This window comes from Crassostrea angulata, chromosome 9, assembly GCF_025612915.1.
Source record: "Crassostrea angulata isolate pt1a10 chromosome 9, ASM2561291v2, whole genome shotgun sequence".
NCBI classification, from domain to species: Eukaryota; Metazoa; Mollusca; class Bivalvia; order Ostreida; family Ostreidae; genus Magallana; species Magallana angulata.
This window is the reverse complement of record NC_069119.1, coordinates 18,469,669-18,495,170: the sequence shown is the minus strand read 5'-3', so window position 1 is coordinate 18,495,170 and position 25,502 is coordinate 18,469,669. Positions and strand designations below refer to the sequence as shown.

Below are 25,502 nucleotides of genomic sequence, written 5' to 3'. Positions count from 1 at the left end.
TACTACATGTGTATAATATGTTCTCTAAATGTTAAGTAATCAACCAAAAGACTTAGTTTTATTATCAAATGAATGACATGTACAAGGTGTACCCCAATGTTTACTAATATTTGATTAGGCAAATATCCCCACATTCATATACATGTACTATTTTTAATATCAAATGAATGAACTGTACAAGGTGTACCCCAATGTTTACTAATATTTGATTAGGCAAATATCCCCACATTCATATACATGTACAATTTTTAATATCAAATGAATGAACTGTACAAGGTGTACCCCAATGTTTACTAATATTTGATTAGGTAAATATCCCCACATTCATATACATGTACAATTTTTAATATCAAATGAATGAACTGTACAAGGTGTACCCCAATGTTTACTAATATTTGATTAGGTAAATATCCCTCATAAACATTCATATACACGTACATGTATTACAATTCTACATGTATCCGAGTTTCAAACATTTACGAGTACCTAGCACGTATATTGAAATAATGGTAACAAATATAGACATTAACAGTAATAATAACAGTTCATATTTGAAATATCATATGATCTTGAAGGTTGAACGTTCAGAAAAGTTATAAAGAGTGCATGATGGTCATGGTCATTTTTATACTTTTTTATAATACTTTATTAATCTCCTTTAATAGAAAGGCGTCAATGCATAAAGATATAAGAAAATATCATATTCAAATTTGAAATCTACAATATAAAGAGGTTTTCTTCACTTAAATTATCATAGTTAAAGAAATCATATCAATATTTTACGACAGATCCGATGATTAGTTTGTTGACAACCCAGCCTCTTTAATATATATCCAACGTATATCCAACTGATCAATAGTATATTATATTGTTATTGTACGTATCAGATATTTAAATCAAACTTTTATTGTTAATACATGTATACTTACTCAACGGTGATATTTTTTATGTTAAGTGACTTAAAATTCTCAATTCTTGAGCGATAGAAATTCTCAAGCTGAAAAAGAAAAAAAAACCGCAACAATGATTGATAAATGAGGGATGGACTTCATTTTTATTGAAATCAATACGAGTAATCTAAGTATCTGAATTTGAATTTTGAATCAAAAAACTTAATAAATAATATCTTTAAAATTTAAAAGACACACAAACATAATAACACTGTATTAAACATTAAAATGGACATTCAAAATGCCACCTTGACAAATGCATTTTTCAAAGTATCAAAACTTAACTTTTATCCTTTATTTTACAACGATTGAAAAGCAAGTTCTACGACTTATACCAAAATCTCTCATTGGCACGGGTGTTAGCGCAAGGGGGTCAATAGCATTAACATTATCAGGTAATACGTTTGCATTAATTGGTTTCGTTATGTTTTAAAGATTTGTTTTTAAATTTCAATCATTTAATATAATATATGACATTAAATCATTCGTATCCTCGTACGAAAAAATTTTAGTTCTCATATGGCAAATTATTGACCTCAAAAAAGAGAAATTAAGTAGGCCTAACTGGATATTCAATTAAACCAACATCATTTTTATAGCTATTCTATATACTACATGTATTATTTAGTAAAGACAATTCCACTTTATTTAATTAGAAATTTAATGTTTTTATATTATAATGCAAAGCTTTTTTTCTAAAGCGTTATAATATACATGTTCATGTAGTCTAAAATTGGTAACAACCGCCTAGTTCTCTTACATTTTAAGTCATTTGAAAAAAAAAAAAACTTCGATCAACTATTACCATTGATCCATTGGTTGGTAACGGGACGGCCCTCCGACGTTTCCAGAAGTGTCTATCAAGGTAACACCGAGAGTAAAAGATCCCGGGGGAAGGTTAACGCCCACCCAGCTCCCATTACATGATACATTCCTGTAGAAGTTTGCAGGTCCCCGAATTTCACAGCTGCCGTTTACGGGTTCAGAGACATTCCATTGTATTGTTGCGTTACTATAAGTTTTACTTGGGATCTTGGTAAAAGTTACCCTTGGTCTAATCGTATCCACTGAAGAAAAGAATAATTATATGTTTCAATGTTTCTTTATAATATTCCATTGCTTATATGAACAATGATATGATTTCATTGAGGAAAACAACTTTCTTATACTAGAAAATTTGTCAAGTCTTTAAAAATGTTCAGTGTTTAAAAAACATTACTTATAAAGTGACTTCAATTAATAAATTAAAAGTTATGCGTGACAATACCATGTACGAGCATATAAGATATAAATATAAAATTATGTGTGTGTTTTCTTCTTCCAATATTCACCGTTTAGCCACTTATGAACAAATGGCCCTGCAGCGTTGTTTCCTCGATCCAGCAAGCGAATACCGAGTCCGTAGCTCCCTCCTAGAAGACCGAATCCAGACCACAAGCCAGAATCACAGGAAAACACCGCAGTCGTAAATGGCGTGGTCAGCGTGCAATTGGCTGATGCTGGCTCATTTACTGACCACGTGATCCATGCATGGTTTACAGTAAGAGCTTCTTTTCGTATAAAAGTAAGTACTGGCGGAGTCGTGTCTTCTGCAATATTAACAATAATAACAGGATTTCTACAATTGAAGTTTTGCAATGACGCATCCATCCTAAAACGTATTTTAAACTCAAAATTGCAAATTCTGGCTTTTTTAAAATTATTTGCCAATTTTTTTAAAAAGAAATTGCAATATTTTCCCTACAATTCAAAAGTTTTTTAAATCGCATAAAATACACATATACCATCTTGAAAAGAACCAAGTTATGCACTTTTACATGAATCTTGTTTCAAAAACTAATTATGACTTCAACATTTTGGCATATTTCTAAGATTTGGTCCATACTGATGAAGAATGGCACTTTTTCTCAGTTTTGTAGCTATCATATTTTATGTTATATCACATGATAAAATTATATCAATTTGAGTTTTATCGTGGGCGACAGCTGAAGACACATTTTACTATTCAAAAAACCCCACTTAGGAACTTGTGTCTTCTGGTCCGTTCTTTAAAAACTACAGGAAAAGGACTGTTAATAACGTCACAACTGACCTTTGGAAAGTCTTATCAGGTTGCTTTTTATATATAGATTTTTAATTCATGGGTTTTCTTGTGTAAATGACTATTACAATTCAATTGTTTGTGATATTTTTAAAAAATATGACTGAAACTGTACCTAGTTCTTTAGACATTGAAGGCGAAGAAAAGATGATAAAATATGAATCTCACAAAGAGACAAGTAACGGAAGGATTGGGACCTAAAGGCTCACTTGAAACTATGGGTTAAGGTGAGACAGACACTTAAGGAATGAATTTAATTTCTACTTATGTTATACGATATTATTAATAACAGAATTTGGGACAGTTTAGGCTTTATACTTTTCAACGCAGGATCCAACGTCCTTAAAATAAAAATTATGTTAATTTGTACAAAATGTAAACGTAACGTCAAGCGGATTAATACGTTTCGCACGCGCGTCGTATTGTGACGTATGCAAGTTATGTTATACGATATATATGAATTTGTTTGGCCAATCAAATGAGGTGTTACAATCAAAATTAAATTATATCTGGATAACTTTCTTACAGGTAGTAACAGAAACACCTACTGACTTTGTATATACAGAGACCTGAAAGATAGACTTACTATTGTACCAGGTATACTTGTATGTTGGTGCAGAATTCCTTGATTTGTCTCGAGCATCTATTTCAATGGTAACGTTCCCTTCTGGCAAAAATGTTCCACTCCAACTATTATCACAGGGAGCAAACTCAGTGGTTAAAGAAGTTTTGATCACGCATGTTGATGCTGCGTACTCATTGTAAGTCCAGGTAAGAGTGGCGTTATCGTAAGACTTGTCCCTGAATGGGGAACTTGTCAGTCTCAGCTCTGGGGGTTTTACATCTCCTTCACGAAAAAGTAAAGAATCCAAAATGTTAAGGAGGATGGATGGTAAAACATTACTTATAAGATCTACCTTATAATCTAAAATACGATATTTAGCTAGACATCAACTAAATTATTTGGTTATTTCCGAAATATTTTGCTTGAAAATATGAGTATTTTACTGATTATTTTTAGCATTTCTTTTTCGTTGCATTTGAATTGATTTTGTTAAAATAGACATAATCATTCAGACTTTTATGGTCTAAAAATGTAAAACACGTAAATAGAATAAGAAGTTAAAGTTGACTCTTACTGTTGTACCATTTGTGTTGGAATGGACCTGCCATGTTTAACGACTGGTCATAAACAGTGACGTTAAGGATAAACTCTCCTTCCGGTAAATAGTCCTCACTCCAGACTTTGTCGCAGACTACTGACCGATAAAAAGAGGAAGGGCCCTGGACTTCACATACTCCATCAGCTTCCTCGTTAGTCACCCAGGTGATGTTAGCCTTGCTCAGAGAAAGGGCGGGCTTCCTTGTGAATGTCAGGATCGGTGGCGTGACGTCAACTTAGATAAAATCATAATAGAGAAAACGAAGTTAAGGAGACGTTCTGGCCAACAAATTAACCATCAGATATATCTTTAATTTTCAAAAACGATTTGTTAAGCTATAAATGAAATATTTAGTAAAGAAAAATTCCATATATTTTATTCTCTAAATTTGAATGTTTTATTTCCTATATTTTTATACAGAACTCTTCTTTTAAAGGAGATTAAAACTGTCGATAAATGGCCACGACAACCAGCCCCTTTAACAGCGTAACATTACACAAATAATGATATGATACAACATTTTAATGCCTAATACACTACTGTTAAACTAGAGATTTTTCTCGCGTTGAATTGACCCCCTTCTACACCACAGTGTAGCAAACAGTTTTGCCTCGTCTTGAATTCGTTCCGACACATTACCAATTAATTGAGAATTTTTTTTTTAAATCGCCCAGTCTGAAATTCTGAAAGTCTGAAAGTTTCCAGTATACACTTTAAAATAACGAGACAGTCCGGCGTAAGAAAGTGATATCATTATTAACATATACATACTGTTTGTCCATGTATGCCTAAATGGTCCTCCGATGTGACCAGCCGTATCGACAAGAACGATGCTGATTTGGTAAGGACCACGTCGTAAATCAATAGCTTCCCATCGGTCAATGCAGGATTCATATACTAAGGTACCGTTTGGAAATGTTACAGTGCAATTAGATGATACAACTGGCTCACTAACGGTCCAAGTGATAGACGCATTGCTCCTTGTCAGTGAATGATTCAATACAAATCTGAGACTTGGCGGCGTTACGTCAACTATAAAAACGTAGATATTATTTATTAACATTTTATTCAATAAGAAAAAAAATACATAACCAATACACATGTGCATGGAAAAATACGTACTAACGACCCATATATGTTCATACGGTCCGGCTTTATTCCCGTTCAAATCTTCTATCTTGATACTAATGGCATAGTTTCCTGGGATCAAGATGTTCTGGCTATAGGAGCCGCGACAGTTTACTATTGATGAACTTGCAGGTGTTGTCAAGTTACAATGCTCCATAGAAAGGGACTCGCTCACAGTCCAAGTCATAGAGAACGTTTCATTGTCGTTGACTTGTGTTGGATTTGATACAAAGGTGAGAGAGGGTGGAGTTCGATCAACTGTGTAAAGATAATGCAATTGAAAACAAGAGAATGAACAAACAATGAATAGAGTTAATACTAAATTCACCTGGTCAATATCTAATTATAGATTCTATTATTGCTGCAAGAACTTAACTACATCACATTTAACATATTAATAGCCATATTCCTTATTTTGCGTAGGGGATAAATGCATAAAAGGCAAAATACGTACTAACAATCCACTGATGTTCATACGGCTCCGCTTTGTTTCCATTTACATCTTTTAATTCTATGCTAATGGAATAGTTTCCTGGGTCTAAGAAGATCTGGTTGAAAGATCCGCGACAGTTTACTGTTGATGAACTTGTAGGTGTTGTCAAGTTACAGCGCTCCATAGAGAGAGATTCGCTTACAGTCCAAGCCATAGAGAACGTCTCATTTTCGTTGACTTGTGTTGGATTTGATGCAAAGGTGAGAGATGGTGGTGTTCGATCAACTGTATAGAGTATGGTAATGAAGGGTTGAGAGCTCATCAAGACGATACATCACCATTTTTTTAACAATATCATTTTTATAGTATCATTATATGAAACAAGAACATTAACATATAATTTTAAAGGGGCATGGTCACGATTTTGATCAGAATTTTTATTTTTTGGGAGTTGATTTTTAATCAACTCTCCTATGCAGTCACTCAAACAAACCGAAAGTGAAACAGTGTTTGGACCTCAGCACAAATCATTGCTCCTAACAAGACTTAGTTCCTGAAAATAATTGATGAATTCGATGTAATGTATGCTAAAGCATTGTTTTTCAAGGAAACTTATTTACAAATACCTTTAAAATAGTCAGATTTTAAATGGTACGAACAATTTAAATATTTTTTGTAGTCGTTTGTATTCCTACGCCAGAGTTCAATATAGTCTCGTTCAACTCGACGCTCGGCTGTCTCCGTAAACCCTTGTCGGAGATTTACGGTGTCTGCGAGCGTTTGGTTGAGCGAGACTAGAGTTCAATATAAAATAATTGCTTGGATCCATACAATTTTCGAGAAATCTTTCTACCACTGATACATAGTTTGATTGAATTAATTTTATCTTTAAATATTATTTAACATGATTCATATGGAGGTTTCTCGACATTTTAGTCGAAAAAGTTCAAAAATTTGTATTAGAAAAATGTGCGTAATTCAAATTAGAAACTACGTAAACATGTACTTGTCATGCAAAATATCATATCATTAATTTTAAAATAAATAAACATCAAAATCAACTCCCGTCAGTTCTTCAGTACTTTGATTTATTTTTTATGTTTACAATGTTTCAGTTAGGCATTTTTAATAGGCAAACATTTGGGTGTCATTTGTTGAGTTATTAGCCAGTTACAGAGCTTACAATTCCTCGCTATGTAAGCAAAGCTTTTGTTTACATTTTGGATGTTGAAGTGAAAATTCCAGTTTTAGACCTAAAATTAATGTGTTAATCGTTAGGAACTGTTTATTTATGCTTAAAATGAAAAAGAATAAAGACAAATCAGCTTGAAAAGATTTATTACTGGTATATTAAACCTATGTAAACAAAAACAGGACACGAGCCTTGTTTACATGACGAAGAATTGTGAGTCATGTATCTTGCTTAAAACTCATCGACGGGTACCCAAATTTCTTTTGATCATTAGAAATGTATTCTTAAATCATTGTAAATAATAAAAACAGAAAAATAGAATTTGACCAAAATCGTGACCATGTCCCTTTAAATAAAAGTATACTATATATTTTTCTAAATCATTTATTTTATTTTTATCTAAAATCATATTTTAATTTTTCAATCATATATTACATGCATATACTTTAATAAAAATAAACTTCTCAGCATTTTGTGTCATATCTAGAGTAACATAAAAGGGGCATGGTCACGATTTTGGTAAAATTCTATTTTCTGTAATTTTTATTTACAATGCCTCAAGATTGCATTTCTAATGAACAAAAGAAATTTGAAAGTCAATTGTAGTGTTTAAGCAAGGTACAGGGCTCGAATTCTTTGCCATGTAAACAAGGTTCGTGTTCTTCCTATGTTTACATAGGTTTAATACACAAGTAACATTCTTTTGCAAGCTGATTTGTCTATCTTCTTATTCATTTTAAGCATAAATAAACGTTTAACACATTCATGTTAGGTTAAAAACTGGAATTTCACTTCAACATTCAGAATGTAGAAAAAGCTTTGTTTGCATAGTAAAGAATTGTAAGCTCTGTAACTCGCCTATAACTCAACCAATGGCACTCAAATTGTTGATGCCTACTAAAATGCCTTACTGAAGCATTGTACATGTAAATATCAAAATCGAAAAAATAGTTTTGGACAAAAATCGTGACCATGCCCCTTAAACCATGAAAGTCACAATAAGTTACGACAGGCATTTTATTCCAACAGACAAATTCACAGTATGAACATCTGCCTATCAATCAACAGCATGTTTACTGCAGTGATTGAAATGTGACTGAATGGCAGGGCGACGACTTCAAGCGCACTTAAGGTACCTCACTGCATCAAGACTTTTACTTTTGGAAACACCTCGTCCCAAGATGGCGATTTAAAGGGGCATGGTCACGATTTTGGTCAAAAATTATATTTTCGATTTTAATGTTTACAATGCTTCTGTTAGGCATTTTTAATAGGCAACCAAAATATGAGTGTCATTTGATAAGTCATAAGCGAGTAACAGAGCTTATAATTCTTCGCTATATAAACAAAGCGTTTGTTTACATTTTGAATGTTGAAGTGAAAATTCCAGTTTTAGACCAAAAATGAATGTGTTAATCGTTAGAAACTGTTTATTTCTGCTTAAAATGAATAATTAGATGGTCAAACCAGCTTAATTTTTTTTTTACTGGTATATTGAACCTTTGTAAACAAAAACAGGGCACGAGCCTTGTTTACATGACGAAGAATTGTAAGCCCTGTATCTTGCTTAAAACTCAACGACTGGCACCCAAATTTCATTTGATCATTAGAAATGCATGCCTAAAGCAATGCAAAAATTAAAAACAGAAAAATAAAATTTGACCAAAATCGTGACCATGCCCCTTTTAATGTGTTGTGAAATTGTTTGTTTCAATCGATTAGATTGAATACCATCGCTGCTCAGTGGTTAAAGTATCAATTGTGTGAACGGCAGATTAGCAGTCTAAATCAATGTTTTGTTTTAAAAAGTGATATTTTAAATATGTAGATGAACAGGTTGTTATACACAAACCATATAGATACATATTTAAAAAATTTCGTGATTGAAACCAAGTAATCTTTATCTCATCTTAAATCTTCGTAATATGTCCCAACTAACAAACTATTTGTACCTTAGAAAACAACATACCAACAAGCCACTGATGTTCGTACGGCCCAGCTTTGTTTCCATTCAAATCTTCTAATTCGATTTTAATGGAATAGTTTCCTGCGACCAAGTTGTTTTGGCTGATGTAACTGCGACAGTTTACTAATGATGAACTTGTAGGTGTTGTCAGGTAACAGCGTTCCATAGAGAGAGATTCGCTCACAGTCCAAGTCATAGAGAACGTCTCGTTGTCGCTGACTTGTTTTGGGTTAAATACAAAATTGAGGGAAGGTGGAGTTCGATCAACTGTGTAATGATAAGTTAGTTAGAATATCCTTTATTAATAGCATAATTTAGATAGAATTTGATGCATTATAGTTATACATTTACAGACATGTTTACAAAATTTTTCTCAGATGTTCTTAGAGTGTTTCTGAGATAAAACTAAGTCAGTATATGTAAGTTAAGAACATCTAAAAATCAACGTCAAACACATTATGTTGAAAGATCGACTGTATCTATAGCAATCTTTAATCATTTTGTATCGTCACATTTTTTTCGTACATGTAGAATGAATTTGCGAGATAATAACATTGGAAATCATGAATTTTCATAGAGAAAAGAAATCATTAATAAGATAATAATTTTAAAGTAATCGTCAAATAATAGTATATTTCAATTTGTAAACACCCCCTCCCAAAAAGGATTTAGAAGAAAATTCAAATGCAACTTATTTTAGCACATTATACATTTTGCCGTTATTCGCGAATTTCAGTCAAAATGAAAGATTTCACTTATATATATATATATTCCAAAATGCAAAGAAAGTTTAAACTTAGGGATACTATGTTGTAAAAGTTTATTGTAAGCAAACAACCTTGTTTTCAATATACTTGCAAATAATACTTGCAAAAATACGAAACATTTCTGAAAATTCTAAAAAAAAACGTTTATTTATTTCTTTATTGATATTAGAAACACCTGTACACGCAACGAGAAAACACCTTAATCATCCAAATAGTATAATTCATTTTAACGATTATCATGGCCATGTATGTTGATCGACAATGGAATAGTATATCTAGGTACATGACAAAAGCGTTGGTTTCTCATACCTACGGTGAAGTTCCAATAAAAGGGCTGAGTTATACCAGGCCACTCAATGATACAGCTTAAAGGCTGCGCGGCTACGGATCCTAGTAAATTAGGTTTTCACAATATTATATTTCATGATAAAAATTATAAATCACAGTACCAGCCTTAATTAAGTATCATATTAATTAATACAGAAATAAAGCATTATATTTTCGATTAAGAGGCCGAATTTTGTTTTCATTGCGCATGTTTTTGCGAATTCAAATGAAATACAATGTAATTATTGTTATACCTCTGTGAAAATGAAAGTTTTCTCTGCCATTTATTGATTTGAATAGAATAAACAAATTACAGATTAAAATATTTAGATTTCTTAAGGACAAAATGTATGATATATATATATATATATATATATATATATATATATATATATATATATATACTTGTAAATGGCTTTATAAATGAGCATTGACTCACCTGCCTCAAGGATAATGTAATACTGTCCACTTCCTAATAAATCGGGTCCTTTAAAATATGAAATAAGGTCGCTAATTAAAAAACTTTTCCGAAAAAAAACATTACATCATATCTCATTTGCTTTATTAAAAAATGCAATCAAACGAGTCTATATCGCTCACCGAAGCAGCAACATTAAATTATTAACTTTCTCTTAGTCAAAAGCAACAAAAAAAGTATTTAAATGCAAACGCAAACATCTATCTATCATCTACCCATATACCTATGTATTGAATTTCCAGATGTGTTATTTACTTATTAGCTTGCTTATATATTCATGTAAGATACACAAACTGTGTCAGTCATGATCTAACTACTAAATAAATACAAATATCTTTTCTACTTTTTCTATTGCACATTCTTATGAAGCATTACTCTTCCCAACAAGGTTTGATAGTTTGACTGAGAATCAAGCTCTTAAAAGTTTAACTACCTTCAATATCTTCTTGACAGAAAAAAAACCATCTTTATATATGTTTCTATATTGCATTGCTCCATCCCATATTCTGAACTTTGTAGATGTTATGGTATATATAAACTAAAATGTCATTGAATATCTTTAAAATCATCTTGCATTTATACAAATTTCAAAGATACAGTTCTTAAAAATGTTTTTTTAGATAACAGTGTCTTATTATTTAAACAGAACCTGAGTTCAATGTAAAGTTATGTTTGAATAAAAATGATCCAGAGTTGAAGAAGATGTGATGGACATATGAATATCAAATTCATTAGACGACGAAACTGATACATTGTGGTCAGAAAACCTTACTTCGGTCTTCAACATAAATGAACATGATAGGTTAAATTACCTGATGAGTTGCCCAAAGTCACAGTAACCATGCGATCGTCTAAAGTCGAAAACGAGGCAACACTTGGATCATTTAGATTCAGTCTATTGGCTTCAGTTCCATTTGAATGATGAATAATCATGTATTTATTCGTCGTTGGTCGATTAAACTATCAATATAATTTAAAGAGCATATGTACATGTATAATATGTCATGAACATGTCATACATAGTTTTTGTCTTTAAGTTATTTCTTTTTTAATGAAAAAATGTAATTTGAAATTTGAAATTATTAAAAAAAATGCTTACTTTTATATCCCTCACTGGTTATTGTTTGGGTTTGTTTATTTCTTATATAAAGTTAACATATATATTACTTGCTTGAGCATTATATTAATTTTTAATCAGGTTGATTAAGATTTTCTAAAATGGTTTAATTTTGGGGTACAACATTAACTGTTTTACACAAGATAAAATTACACCTTTTTATCGAAACACATCCTAAATGTAATGTTGGATGTAGTACTGTCAATTTCTCCAGTTGGTGTCAAACAATTTGGTCGAAGATTTATAGACGGTGGTGCTAGAATGGAAATTATTTTTTGTCCACAATAAGATACATGATATTTCGCATATAGATTATTTTTTTCATGATCTTGGAATCTTTATTATGCTGAGATGTCGCAAATTGAGAAATTCGAGCTTTTTTTTTAATGCTTTCTAACATAAGGTCTAACTCACTCCCTTTCATCACATCAAAGCACATCATGCCTGAAGAGAGTCTGAAAGTAAAACAAAACTTCAAATATCAAGATAAACTAACGTATTGCATTATTCAGGAGGACTAAATGGTCGAGACCATTTTTAGACTCATAGCATATTAGTCTTCTTTTAAAAAGTTTTTTATAAACTTAAGGTATATAGGAAAATTCTCACACCTAAAATATTAACTATATAATGAGTTATTTTCGCCCCCGTGTTATTTTAGCCCTTCTATACTTGCAAATAGCTTCGCCCAGTCTTATATTAGCCCAGGTACAGTTGTGTTAAGAAATAAATAGTTTTAGGCATTTGAATTTGCACAGTCTTTAATTCGCCCATTGACAACGAGGGCGAAAATAAAACGTATACTTCCCTGCATACAGTAATTTTTCCTCTATTAAAAATAGTTTAAATTATGGCTTAAAAATATCATCTTTAACATTGTAAAGAGGATTTGATGGGATTTTTTTTTTTTTGGTTGTTTTTCTTTCTTTGACCATCCAGCCTCTTTAAGATCAGTTTTCAATTTACGAATTTAAAATGAAACATACTTGTTATTGATCTCGGCACTAAAACACACAAGATGTAATCCGTCTTGACTCTGCGTGGGTGACCACTTGACTGATATCGACCACTCCCGACCGGATTTGCCGTACGGGGCTAAATTGCTCTTCGTTATTCCAGTAGGGCCAGTAAGGAATATTTTGGTTATTCTTAAATGAAATGTTTCGTAATGAAATTGACATCCTTTATATAAATTATAATTTGAATAATGATAAATGATGATGATGATGATGATGATGATGATAATGATAATGATAATAATAATGAATTAAACATATAAAGCCTTTTAACCAGTAAGACATATTTAGCGACAAATGCTTTGTTCTCGATATACATGTGTAATCCTGCCAATAACAAAGGTACGTGTAAATAACTGGTTATTTTATAAATGAATAAAATGAATTTTGAAACGTCATGAGTTCCCCCCCCCCAAATTTTTTTAAATTTAGAATTATATTGCAATATTTTCCAAAATGAGCAGCAGAAGATTTGACTTAGGTTTAGGTCTTACGTGTGAGCTGCACTTTTGGTTCTCGCTACCAATCTTGTAGTAAAGGTCGTGTTTACCACGTGGCAGCTAGCCTCAGGTGGGGTAGGGGATACAAAGGTGGGTCCATCATTACAAGCCAATGAGTCAGAAAACACCAAGATCAAAAACTGTATTGGGACGGAGCTTAGAACGACTGAGGGAGAGGCGGCAGAAAAGTCCTCGATATAGAGACTGACTCCATAGATCCCTGTTCCAGACGTTGCATTGTAGGAAAATACACACGCATCCTGCAGTTTACAAACAAAGGTACCGATTACAAAGCTCACCGAGACGAGGCATCACCTTTATGAGACACCACCTGTATGAGACCACCTCTATCATTTTATATGAAAATCATACTTTATGATCTTGGATATTCCTGGATACTGTTTTGACACAATATCGTATATTATCTGTTAAAAAATTGTATGATAATCATATGTTCATTTCATACGGTATTATAAGATAAAATATTAATAAATACAATAATATTAAATACAATATCATACTTACAATATAAATGTATATCATATAGTACAATAAATTACTGTAATAAACAATGATGAGATATGAAATTGTAACATATGATATGACATTGCATTGTGTTATAAATAATTGTATTTTACCTCATAATAAAATATCATAATATATAATACAATATAGTATTTTGTTTTCCCTTGGATTGAAATATCATACTTTCATTGGTTTACACATAGCACGTGATTGCCTCATATATCTCTTTATTTGTTCGGTGAGAAATAATATTAGGCAATATGGCCGTCATTAACCGACGCTTCGCTTACTCATTTCGACATTTCATAGTATTTAATACGTAAACCACATGCTGTAAGTTCTTTAAAAAGTATTTGGAGTAGTTGCCCTTTGAAATTTTTTTAAAATTAGAGTAGTTGCCCTTAGAATATTGACGATACACTGTTTTGTCTGGAGCAGAACAATGGTAGCGTCGAAATTTGCTCAAATATCTGCAGAGGAAAGGGAGAACACATTTAAAATTGAATAGCAACAAAATATTGTAAGTAAAGATGGATAAAGCAAAAATGTTTAAAGAGTATTTGAAAGGTGAGATTGAAAATTTTGAAGAGTTTAAATTAGTTAAATTGGACGATATGTCAAGCATCTTGTACATGGCTTTGCGTAGATCATCGCTATTTGTGAATAAATATGTCTCTTAATAGCCCTCGGGAAAACAAAACACTTATTATGTTAGTTACTGACTCACTTCGGAAATATATTGGGTTGATCAGTCTCATAGACAGCTCGGCTTCGCCTCGCCATCTATGAGATTGATCAACCCAATATATTTTCGTAGTGAATCAGAGGCTTCGCCTCGCTATCCATGAGATTGATCAACCCAATATATTTCCGTACGTAGTGAGTCAGTAACTAACCTAATAAGTAATAATATGATACAATATCATCACATAATACATCATAATATTGTAACATATGACATTTTATTGTATGATATAGTATGATATTGTATCATATTTGCTACATAAGATAATATAATTTGATACAACATTTATCATATCAATTGATACAATATCATGTAATAAAGTAAAATTTTATATAATACAAAATTATATTAAACATATTGTATTATATGAAACAACAATATATATAACAATATCATAAAATACAAATTCATGTGATATAATCTAATATAATATAAACCAATATTATATTATACAATTCGTATGATACAATAATATATAATATAACAATATCCTATAATACAATTTCATGTGATATAATACTATATTAAAGAAACCAATATCATATTATACAATATGGTATGATACAATATTATATAATAAATAATATCATATCATATACTACAAAATAATTTTTTTGAATATTATAAGTTACAGTATCATGTGATGATATAATAAATAAATAATACAATATCATATAATACAATATATTATCATATCATACAAAACTATATATAACAATATCATGATACAATATCATATCATAAAATAACCAAAAATTGATACAATATCATGTTGTATCATAACTTTTAACAATATAACTTATGATATTATATTGTATCATATTAAACAAAAGTGTATCATATTATACAATACTATATCATACGAATCATATTATTTAACAACAAACACATCTATCCAACAAACAGGTTTGAGTGAGGTAGGATATTTTTTTAGCATCCTTGAAAATGAAGATCAGGCTCTGCATCTGAAGCTACCTCTGCGTTCCATTTATACTATAGTTAAATCAACTACGCAAGCTATTATCTATAAAACATGTGACCTGTTCCAAAAAACTAAACCTCATCCAGCATCCGAAACCTATCATAAGACACACCATCCATGCAAGTTTGGTGAAGTTAGGACCAGAAATAACCAAGATAATTTTTTTGCATCCTTAATAATGGAGATCAAACTCTGCATCTGAAGCTACCTCTGCGATTCGTTCATATTATAGTTTAATCAATTATGCAAATTTAAATTAGTACTACTATCTATCAAACATGTGACCTTTTCCAAAAAACTTAACCTTATCCAGCATACGAAACCTATGGCTCAGATTCAGCATTCAAGCCTGTCAGGTCCATCAGTATCATAAGACACAACCACCCATGCAAGTTTGGTGAAGTAAGACCCACCATTCGTGCAAGTTTGATGAAGTTATGACCAGTAGTAAGTAAGAAATAACCATCAGAGGGCACCTGCTCCTGAAACTTTAACCAGCTCTAAAAACCTTAACCTCCTCCAGCATACGAAACCTATGGCTCAAATTCAGCATTCAAGCTGTCTGGTGCCCAGTATCATAAGACACACCATCCATTAAAGTTTGGTGAAGTTAAGACCAGTAGTAGCTGAGATATAATCATCAGAGGGCACCTGCAACAAAATCTTTAACCAGCTCTAAAAACCTTAACCTCCTCCAGCATCTGGAATTTAGAACCCAGAATGGAGCATCCAAGTTTTTCAAGTCCATAAGTAGGTCCAGATTCATCATCCGTGCCAGTTTGGTAAAGATAGGACAAGTAATAACTTAGATACAGGACCTGCAACAAAAACCAGGTCCGGACGCCGACACCGACGCCGGGGGTATAGCATAAGCTCCCCTTGACTTCGTCTTGGTGAGCTAAAAAGTACAAACGCATCCTACAGGTTTACAAAAATCACACACGAATCCTGCAGTTTACAAAAACTACACACGCATCCTGCAGTTTACAAAATTTACACACGCATCCTGCAGTTTACAAAAATTACACAGGCATCCTGCAGTTTACAATAATTTCACAGGCAAAAATCACATACGCATCCTACAGTTAACAAAAATTACACATGCACCCTACAGTTTACAAAAAATACACATGCATCCAGCAGTTTACAAAACTTTTCAGAAAGTCCTATCGGTTTCATTATATCATAAAAAGATCAATTATCATTCGCTTGGTAAAAACGTGGTTGTGGCACATGCGCAAGCGCGAACCAAGAAACATTTTTCGGGAGGATGGGTTGGAGGGGGTGGGGTCCGAGGGATATTTAATTTTGCCACGGGGATCTAAGGTATAATTTTGGTAATTTAACCAATTTAAACAATTTGAATTTTTCTGGGGACTTTCTCTTTATCGTACGTATAAGTGTTACAGATGAAAAAAAATTATAAAGTATTTCTTATGTAGTAAATTGATTTATACCGATGTTTTACATGTAGTATTTAACTGAAGCATATAAGAACAAATATGATTACCCTTTAATGCAATGTATTCTGATACTTGTATCTTTACAATACTATTTATATACATATGCAGGTACAATGTAGTTACGTGATCAAATTAAATCAACCAATTATTCTTCGTGCTTTAAAAGATTCGATCACGAGACTTTAAGGAATAAATTATCATTCTTTGGGTATTATGAGCTGATTATTTTGGTCGAGCATGGTCAAATCTAATAAAGTCCGAAGAGTTGTATGATAGATTTGACCATGCTGTGACCGAAATTACCACCTCATAATATTCAAAGATTCCTTTTTACTTATATTTATATTTCGAATTTCTGCTATGTTTAAAACAACATTTTAAAACCACTTTTTTCATGTTGCACCTGCTATGTATTAATACCGTTTTCGGTTATGTTAGAAGACACTCCAATTTTGTGTCGCTTATCTTTTATGAAATTATTGGGCTGTAGGCTCCAAAAGTGATTCGTAATGTTATCACAGACAAAGAACGTTGAATATGTTAATATATTCCAATAAACGTTTAAAAATGATTTCTTATTCCTTAAGACGAATGGATGGTTGTGGCATATTTAGGCCGCTATATATACCTCCTTCAAAAGAAGAGCTCTGTACAAAAGATGGTAAAATGTTCAAACTTTAGAGGCTAAATATTTGGATTTTTTCTTTACTTAATATACATGTAGTGTATTGGCAAAAATATCACTTTTAAAAGTTTAAGGCAGATTCAATGGGTAATCTGATTAAAATAAGATCTTTAATCCGCTCTGAAAAATTTGATGTCGCTCTATACACAAAGATTAAGCGACATCAAATTTGTCGGAGCGGATCAAAGATCTGATTGTGTAGCGACATCGAATTTGTCGGAGCGGATCAAAAATCTTATCTTAATCAGATTGATTTGATAAGTAAGTTGTTTGACCACTTAGCCTCAGAAATAAACACGAACCGTGTCCAATGCACTGCCTGGCAGCCCGGCACAGAGGTATCCACACTCGTTGGTGTTGAACGTTGTATTTGGTAATCGGCAGCGCACGATATCATTGTCTGCATCGATGACTGAGGAAGACAGAGAGAGAGAGAGAAAATCACTAGGCACACCGGGGTCGTACACAGTTTTAAAGAGGACTGGATGGCCGTCGCCATTTTTATACACATTTCTATAAGGTTTCCCGCCATTCTTACACAGTATACAGGACCACTAATACTTAGTAATCTCCATTATTAGAAGACGAACTTTGTAGGAAGAGATAGGAAAATGTCAATAATATTGGGAACACTTTTTGTATTCTATTAAATAATAGTTTAATTGCTACAGAAATCATGTTTGATATTTTAAGGTAGATCTGACCACAAAGAACAGGGGCGTACAAGGCGTTGTATACCCCCAATTCGGAGCAATGAAGACGAAAGAATTTCAGTTCAAGTTAGAATATTAAGTTTTGACTTATATGCATTGTTTTCATTATAAATTTCACGATGGAAGTCAATATTGTGCTTTCATTCTATAAACACGACATATATTGGATTCCAAATTAAGCTGCACATCGTTTTTTGCCTATATCTTGGATCATCCACTGTTCTTAATTGCAAAATAGGTATGAATGGGTCCTGACTCCATCCTAAAAGTACTTTTATTTAAAGAATAAGTTTAGTTTGACTTTTATTCTTGATTTTTGTCAAAAACGTTTTACTTCATTAATTATTGTCAAATAGTTAAATTTATTCACCCGTGCTCTTATGTGTCAACGTAGCTCAGTGTGATAAGCGGAGGGTCGCAGTCCATCCTTCTCCATGGAGAGGGTGTTCGAATTATAGACGGCGTTTTATTTTTAATTCATTTGCCTTTAAGTAAAAGTTGTTCTGTTTTTTGATTGATTATGAGAGAAACATCTAATACCATTTACATAATGACAACAATTACGTAATGTTCATGTTCTGTACATACAATGTCGGATAAAAATAGCGCTTGCACAAGTATGAAATCATTCTGTAATGCTTAGAAATCAAATAAAACAAAGGAGATGAATACCAAGTTCATTTATTATTGTATATTATTTATTTGTCAGAGAATGCAGTTCTATATTATACATGTACTGATGCACAGTTTCAAATGTAAAGATTTTTTATATGTTCATATGCGATTTCAAAATCCTGGGTACGGGGGATTTGTCAGGCCTTGTACGCTCTTGTCCTTTGCTGACCATCCAGTCTCTATAAGGTATGAGACACCTCCATAATGTTAGGTAACTTTACTTCTTTCGAATGATCAATTACGATTTAGTTTAATACAGTTTTTTTTCTTTCATTGTATTCATGTTAAACAGCATAGAGCAGTTAAAAACCTTAAAGTAAAAAAAAGATGCAAAAGTCTCAGTATGATTTGTAAATCAGTAACTGGATTTGATTCATTCTTTTCAAAAAATAGTCTATAGCTAAAAAAAAAATCACATTTCGAAATTTTAGGTTTATCTGATGGTTAATTTATTGACTATCCAGCCTCCTTAATTGCCAAATATAAATCTTTAAAACATCTCAATAAAGGGATTGCAGATAATTTGTACGTTTAAAACATCACTGGAAGGGTTGTAATTTGTTTATGTTTAAGCCTTTATTGTAAAGCCTTTCGTAACACAACCATGTAAGTTGGCTCGATGGTCACAGCCATTTTCAGACTGTATTGATCTCCTTTTGAAAAAGAGCTCAATATAAAACTATAAAAAAATACCAAATTTAAGCGGTGAAATATATGGATTTTTTCTTTACTAAATAATACCGAATATCCGGGTTTTTTTCGCGTGTTATAAAATTTGCGCAAATGGGAAAAATGTGTAATTTTTTTTATTTGCGTCTGTTCATTTTTTGCAATTTAAAAAGATTTCCAATAGCAAACAGTACCGGATTAAATTTCTTTGCGTTGTATATTTGCGATGCAAAAATGATCGCGAAAATTAGATCATCGCAAAAATTACCGGATATACGGTAGTTTATAGCTAAACAAATCATATCTTAAAAGTTTAGTATATCTGACGTTAATTTGCTGCCCATACAGCCTCCTTAATATGGTATAGAATAAAAACCTTTGTTTCTGGTCTAAAGTGCTTGTGTACGTTTTGGAGCTGTCACATTTGCAAAGGGCGACAAATGTGCTGATAACAAGATTCTAATTAAACAGGGTTCGATGGTGGTGGCCATTTTAAGACTATTTTGATCTCCTCGAGAAGACGAGCTATGTACACATAAAAATACATGTACTGTATAGGAAACCGTTCAAATTTTTAAAAAGTGACATTGTAAGGAATTTTGTTTTAACTTATAATAAACACTGTGCAGGATAAATATGCCAGTACCAAGGTGACATAATTGCATCCGTCTAAGCTGCATGTATCGAAAAATTCAAATATGCCATATGATAGATCGTTGCTTAAGGTGGTATGGGATATTTGGAATTTCCGAAATAAATTGAAAGTACTACCTATTGGAGTTTAAATTCCGACAGGATTTGAACAAAACTCCCATATGATTTTAAAATCCGATACGTAATCTGATTTTTTAAGGTAAATATCTCACCTGCCAGGTGAGACACACTTAAAAACAAGTGGTTAAATACTCTCTAGACAATGGTCTATCATTTTATATACATGTATATTGATTTTTACGAAACTGCAAACTAAGCGGGTGCAAAAATGCTACCTTGACACTGGCAATAATTTTCCGGCCCAGTGTTAATACATGTAGTTTGTAGCTTCAAAAATCATTCATAAAATTTAAGATAGATTTCATGACCATCTTTTTGTGGACCATATAGCCTCCTTAAGACCTTTGAATGGAGGCATTTTGCAAAACAAACTAAAGTAAAATCTGTCATCACTTTGAAAAAATGAAATTTAATAATTAAGAATAAGCACTAGATTTTCTTTCACTTCGATGACGATCGCAAGAAGTCGAGGAGATTGGAGACAATATAGTAAATTATAACTTGCACTGCATCGTAAGTTTAACACTTAAGAAGATGTAAAATAGTAGAAGGTGAAAAATTAGAAAATAAAATGTAAAGAGTTTAAGATGTAGGAAATAAAATGTAAAAATATTTAGATGTAGAAAATAAAACGTGAAAAGGTTTAGATAGGAACGAAAAAAAAATCTTTTTTCATTAACCATTTTCAGTTGTATTTTCTATGTACATACTCGATGCAGTAAGTTCTAAATGTTTACCTGGTATTCGAAAGGAATGTTGGCACCCAGCCAGAAGACGAACTATTGGTGACATTGTGGCGACAGGTGAGGAGTTCATGACCCCAGTGTCAGCTCGGGGTCGGAGGTCAGCAGTCATGGTCATTCTCATGCTATCGGACGAGCCGCGATTTCTTATGCTTTGCCAACAACAATCTTCTAATCTAGACAATTCGGGTAAAACAAACATAAAATTATGAAACTTGAAAGTATTCTAAATTAAATGATTTAGGTAGCTTGTTAGTTTTCTGGCGTTAAAATAGGATTGGACACACAAAGTTAAGCGTGTTTTAAATATTAAAAAAAATAAAACAATTGCAATTTTTCAAATATTTTTTTCTTCTGAAAAATGACGACTTAAGCAAAATTTGCAAAGCCTCGAGAGCGCGTAATCCAGAATTAAGGGGCCGGATGGTCGTAGCTATATTTAGGCTATATTTTCCTCCTTTAAATGAAGATATCTGTAAAACGATATCGAAAAACGTTCAAATTATAAAGCTAACATATTTGGATTTTTTCTTCACTGAACAATAGTTTATGGCCCAAACTATCATATTTAAAAATTTAAGGTAGATCTGATCGTTAATCGGTTGACCATCCAGCTTCGAGAAGAGTTCAGGTGTTTCAGCCCTTCAGTTGACCCTGGCATTTACCTCTCTTACATCTATTCTTGGTTTTACGCTCGAAAAAAGTTGTGGTAGGATCTGTCAATAGACATTTTTACTATGAAGTGATTAAATTTGATCGAATGCCAATGTCATGCTACCGTATTTTAGAAAATTATTCAAAGAAAGTTAAAGTTTACGTGGTGGACTCCTTAAGATGTTTTTTCTAAAACAGTGTTTCGTACCACTTTGAAGTTTTTAAAGAATATTGATGAACCTGATCCAACTCACCTAAATGTGTACTTAATTCCGGGGATGGGGACATTAAATATAAATGAGTCCTCTCCGAGGGACCAGTCTTCCGATGCGCTGTAAGCAATGCATTTACCGTGCATAAGGCTGATTCTGCTTGATGAGTTGCAGCCCACCCTACAGTACAAATATGCCGACACAGTCAATGTTCCCTGGGTCGCTATCGTTGCGTCGTTACAAAAAGAGGAGCTACTGGAGGATCGTCTCCACGCCATCTGGTGGGAGATATCAATCTAAAACAAATGAAAACTTGTGCATTTAAACTTATAAAATCATATATTCTCATCCTATCTGAGTACTTTCTCCTCTATTTCTTATGTAAGAAGATCGATTGTGATTCATAGCTATACAGAAACTGACCGGGCTGAAATCTACACGATTCCGTTTGTAATCAGTTTATGAATATCGATCGATCAAAATTTTCAGCAACCTAAAAAAAATCACGGACTGCACAAAATTAATAATGTCATACTCAAACTCCATTCATCGAAGAATTGTGGGGTTTTTTTCTATCAACTTATTGATGTTATATCAAGAAAATTTCGGGTACTTGTACTTACTCTTCAAGAAAGAATAATTCAAAAATGAATTAATAGAAAGATTAAAATACATGCATAATCAATTAAATGCTTTCTTTTGGTGATTCATGTGAGTATGAAGGAAGCGGTCATTGCAGAAAAAAAAATACATAACAGGCTAACGCGGTTTATGTAAAATTCTATATCTTTATACCTACATGGATCACCAACGAGAGCATTTCATTGTTTAAATCATCGGTTCTTATATAAAAGCCATTTATTGCAATTTTCATTTACCACCCGATCCCCTTAAAATCCTTCAGCTAACCGTTCGTCGTTTAGTAAAAGTAAAAAGTCGCCCCTAATTCCACCACCACCCTTTCAAAGAAATTGAATAATCTTTCGGTACAATTTTACATATACACAATACCATTCTAATCTTGGAAAAACAAAATTTCATCATTTCTACAATGTTGATATAAATCAGTACATAATACCTGTGAAGCGTTGGATGTCGGTTTCCACGACATAGAACCGCCCCTAAAATGAGAACAGTCAGCAGACGACAGCAGCCACGCACACAGCAGTGATATTGACAGCGGTACTCTCTTCATCGTCAACATCTCTCCATCAGATCTAGACAGCAAACGACAAAAATTAAAGAGGATGCATTGGAACTGAAAATGAAGAGACGCACACTTTGGTGAATTAATACCGTATCTTAGGTTATTTTCGCGATGATCTAATTTTCGCTTTTTACCCGTTGCATGTTTACTGTAAGAAATTATTCGCAAATTAAGATTAAATGACGCAAATAAAAATGCTACATATTTACCCCCATTTTCCCAAATTGTGTGACATGTGAAAAACCAAGAAGTATGGTACATGTACAGCAGATATTATAAGACGCTGTTTGAAAATACATGTATCTCCGAAAAAATACTAAACAATTTAAAAAGAAAAAGAAACCACGCATACTCTGGTGAAGTTATCAAATGGGTTAACCAATCCAGGGTAGCGAATTACAATAAATGCAGTTATTGTCCCCATGCAGATTTTTTTTAAACATGGTGTAGCATGTTTTTATTACATGTACTTTACTTCTGTCAAAAGATATCCTTGCATCACATTTTGCAAAATTGTTTTATATTTATTAAATATGTTCTGAAAAAAAAAACACCAAGATTTCTCCTTCAAAACCTCCCTCTAGCCTTTCAGGTTAAATGAAGCTGAAGGAAAGTTTGATTAAGGCGCTTTGTTCGTGGCATGAAAGTATCTGAATGATATTGATGCAAAAATTGTGCGAAGTTTTCTGAGATCCCAAACAGTCTCAAATGGAAAATAATGCAAGAATTTTCACTCATAAATCCGGTTAAGGTGGCTCTATACACCACTTTTTGATGACGCAGTACGCAAAAAGTAAATCTGGAAGCATGCAATTCTGGTACTGGCTGATTTCATCTGAGGCGAATTGTATGGGGACCGCTATTTTGAAAAATTTGTTAAATGAATAGATTTAATTTGATAATTGGAAAATTCATTACTTACAAGTAATGTGGTATGTGACACCTTTACGTTGTGTGGTATAATTTATCGAAATAAACAATACAATCAAGTATAATTCTTTTAATAGTTTCTTTCCTATCATTGATATGTTACACCGTAGCGCAGTGGGTTAGTGGGTTCATTACAAACATGTAAGTCATGAGTTCGAATTCCGTTGAGAACAATGATTTTTTAAATTTTCCGAAATTTTCTAAAACGTATTTTTTGGTTAAATACTGTGAAAGAAAATTCTAAACCGGTGAAAGTATTTCAATTATAATATACTTTAATGCACATTAATATCGACAGATGTTCCTTACCACCTTAAGGGGATGGGAGGGTTGCTTTGAATTTCTCTCAGTTTGGGATACATAAATCCTATTAGCTAGTCAATTTTTCCCTTTATTTATTTGAATTAGTTTTGCATTAAAGCAAATATATTCACTTATTCTGGCCTATAATGAAATATGTATGAATTTTTCATTCCAACATTATATTTAGGAAATTTTCGTCAACTCAGAAATGAAAAGTCCCCAAGGTGTTTGGGCCTTGAGACTTAGGAACGAGAACCCTTACCTGAGGAACTTTCATACCAAATAAAATTTAAAATATTTAGTATTTTTTTGCAAAGATTTTCATTCAAATTATTAATATACAACAACATATCGATTGTCTTAACCAATCTTTTCATACAATTTTTTCTTATCTTTTAATCAACGATGAGCTGTTCTTACATGAAATTAAAACTAGTTTATAAGTACCTTATACATTGTATGATGGCAATCAATACAGTTGGTAGGATTTAATTGTAATAAATCCACGCAGAAAATGTTTGAGCAGTTAATCGCAATGTTCAGCGTACGTTGTGACAAACAAACAGCTGAGCGTGAGAACTTAGACATTGAATTTTTGAACTTTATGGATAAATCACAAATAGCATACATACATGTGCGGGTCGAGAAAAAAAATCACATGGGGGGGGGGGGGGGGGGGGGGCGAGAGACACTTTTGATTGCGGGGGGATGGGGGGGGGGCTATTTTCGGTAATTTTAGATCATGTGAGTTGATTTAAACGTATGCAGTTCTGAATACCCAGTCCCTTCCCCCTTCCAGGTTTGTACTTCATACAAAAGCATGATATATTTATTTTACATTCCACAATATTTAGTAGTTTAGAAACTATATTTCGTCTACAGATGAGTTAAGGCACTATTACAATACGTTAAAAAGAATTAATTCAATATGACTATAATTATAATATAATTTTAAACTTTGAATTCTTTTTAAGAGATATCGAAATACATCTTACCAGTCTACATATATCCTGCACAATAAATGATTCTCGATGTGTTTAGTGTCACTCGAGAGGTGAAGTCACAGGTAGGGCGGTATTGTTAT

At 32.5% G+C, this 25,502-nt stretch overlaps 1 protein-coding gene across 1 annotated transcript in view; it reads right to left on the bottom strand.

Annotated features, from left to right (window-relative positions):
* The window catches only part of LOC128163488 (uncharacterized), a 31,975-nt gene extending 6,473 nt beyond the window's left edge, over window positions 1-25,502 (bottom strand). The window contains exons 1-21 of the mRNA XM_052827103.1: window positions 25,414-25,502; window positions 23,057-23,195; window positions 22,021-22,274; window positions 21,107-21,288; window positions 17,841-17,950; window positions 13,133-13,398; window positions 12,609-12,770; window positions 12,037-12,077; window positions 11,778-11,878; window positions 11,318-11,465; window positions 10,467-10,514; window positions 10,010-10,090; window positions 8,937-9,200; window positions 5,797-6,060; window positions 5,337-5,600; window positions 4,986-5,246; window positions 4,191-4,448; window positions 3,638-3,898; window positions 2,282-2,539; window positions 1,756-2,017; window positions 930-997 (exon numbers count right to left, since the gene is read on the bottom strand). Coding sequence (XP_052683063.1) covers window positions 946-997; window positions 1,756-2,017; window positions 2,282-2,539; window positions 3,638-3,898; window positions 4,191-4,448; window positions 4,986-5,246; window positions 5,337-5,600; window positions 5,797-6,060; window positions 8,937-9,200; window positions 10,010-10,090; window positions 10,467-10,514; window positions 11,318-11,465; window positions 11,778-11,878; window positions 12,037-12,077; window positions 12,609-12,770; window positions 13,133-13,398; window positions 17,841-17,950; window positions 21,107-21,288; window positions 22,021-22,274; window positions 23,057-23,182 — 3,663 coding nt within the window. The 5' untranslated portion in view covers window positions 23,183-23,195; window positions 25,414-25,502 and the 3' untranslated portion in view covers window positions 930-945. The remainder of the gene's footprint in view (window positions 1-929; window positions 998-1,755; window positions 2,018-2,281; window positions 2,540-3,637; window positions 3,899-4,190; window positions 4,449-4,985; window positions 5,247-5,336; window positions 5,601-5,796; window positions 6,061-8,936; window positions 9,201-10,009; window positions 10,091-10,466; window positions 10,515-11,317; window positions 11,466-11,777; window positions 11,879-12,036; window positions 12,078-12,608; window positions 12,771-13,132; window positions 13,399-17,840; window positions 17,951-21,106; window positions 21,289-22,020; window positions 22,275-23,056; window positions 23,196-25,413) is intronic.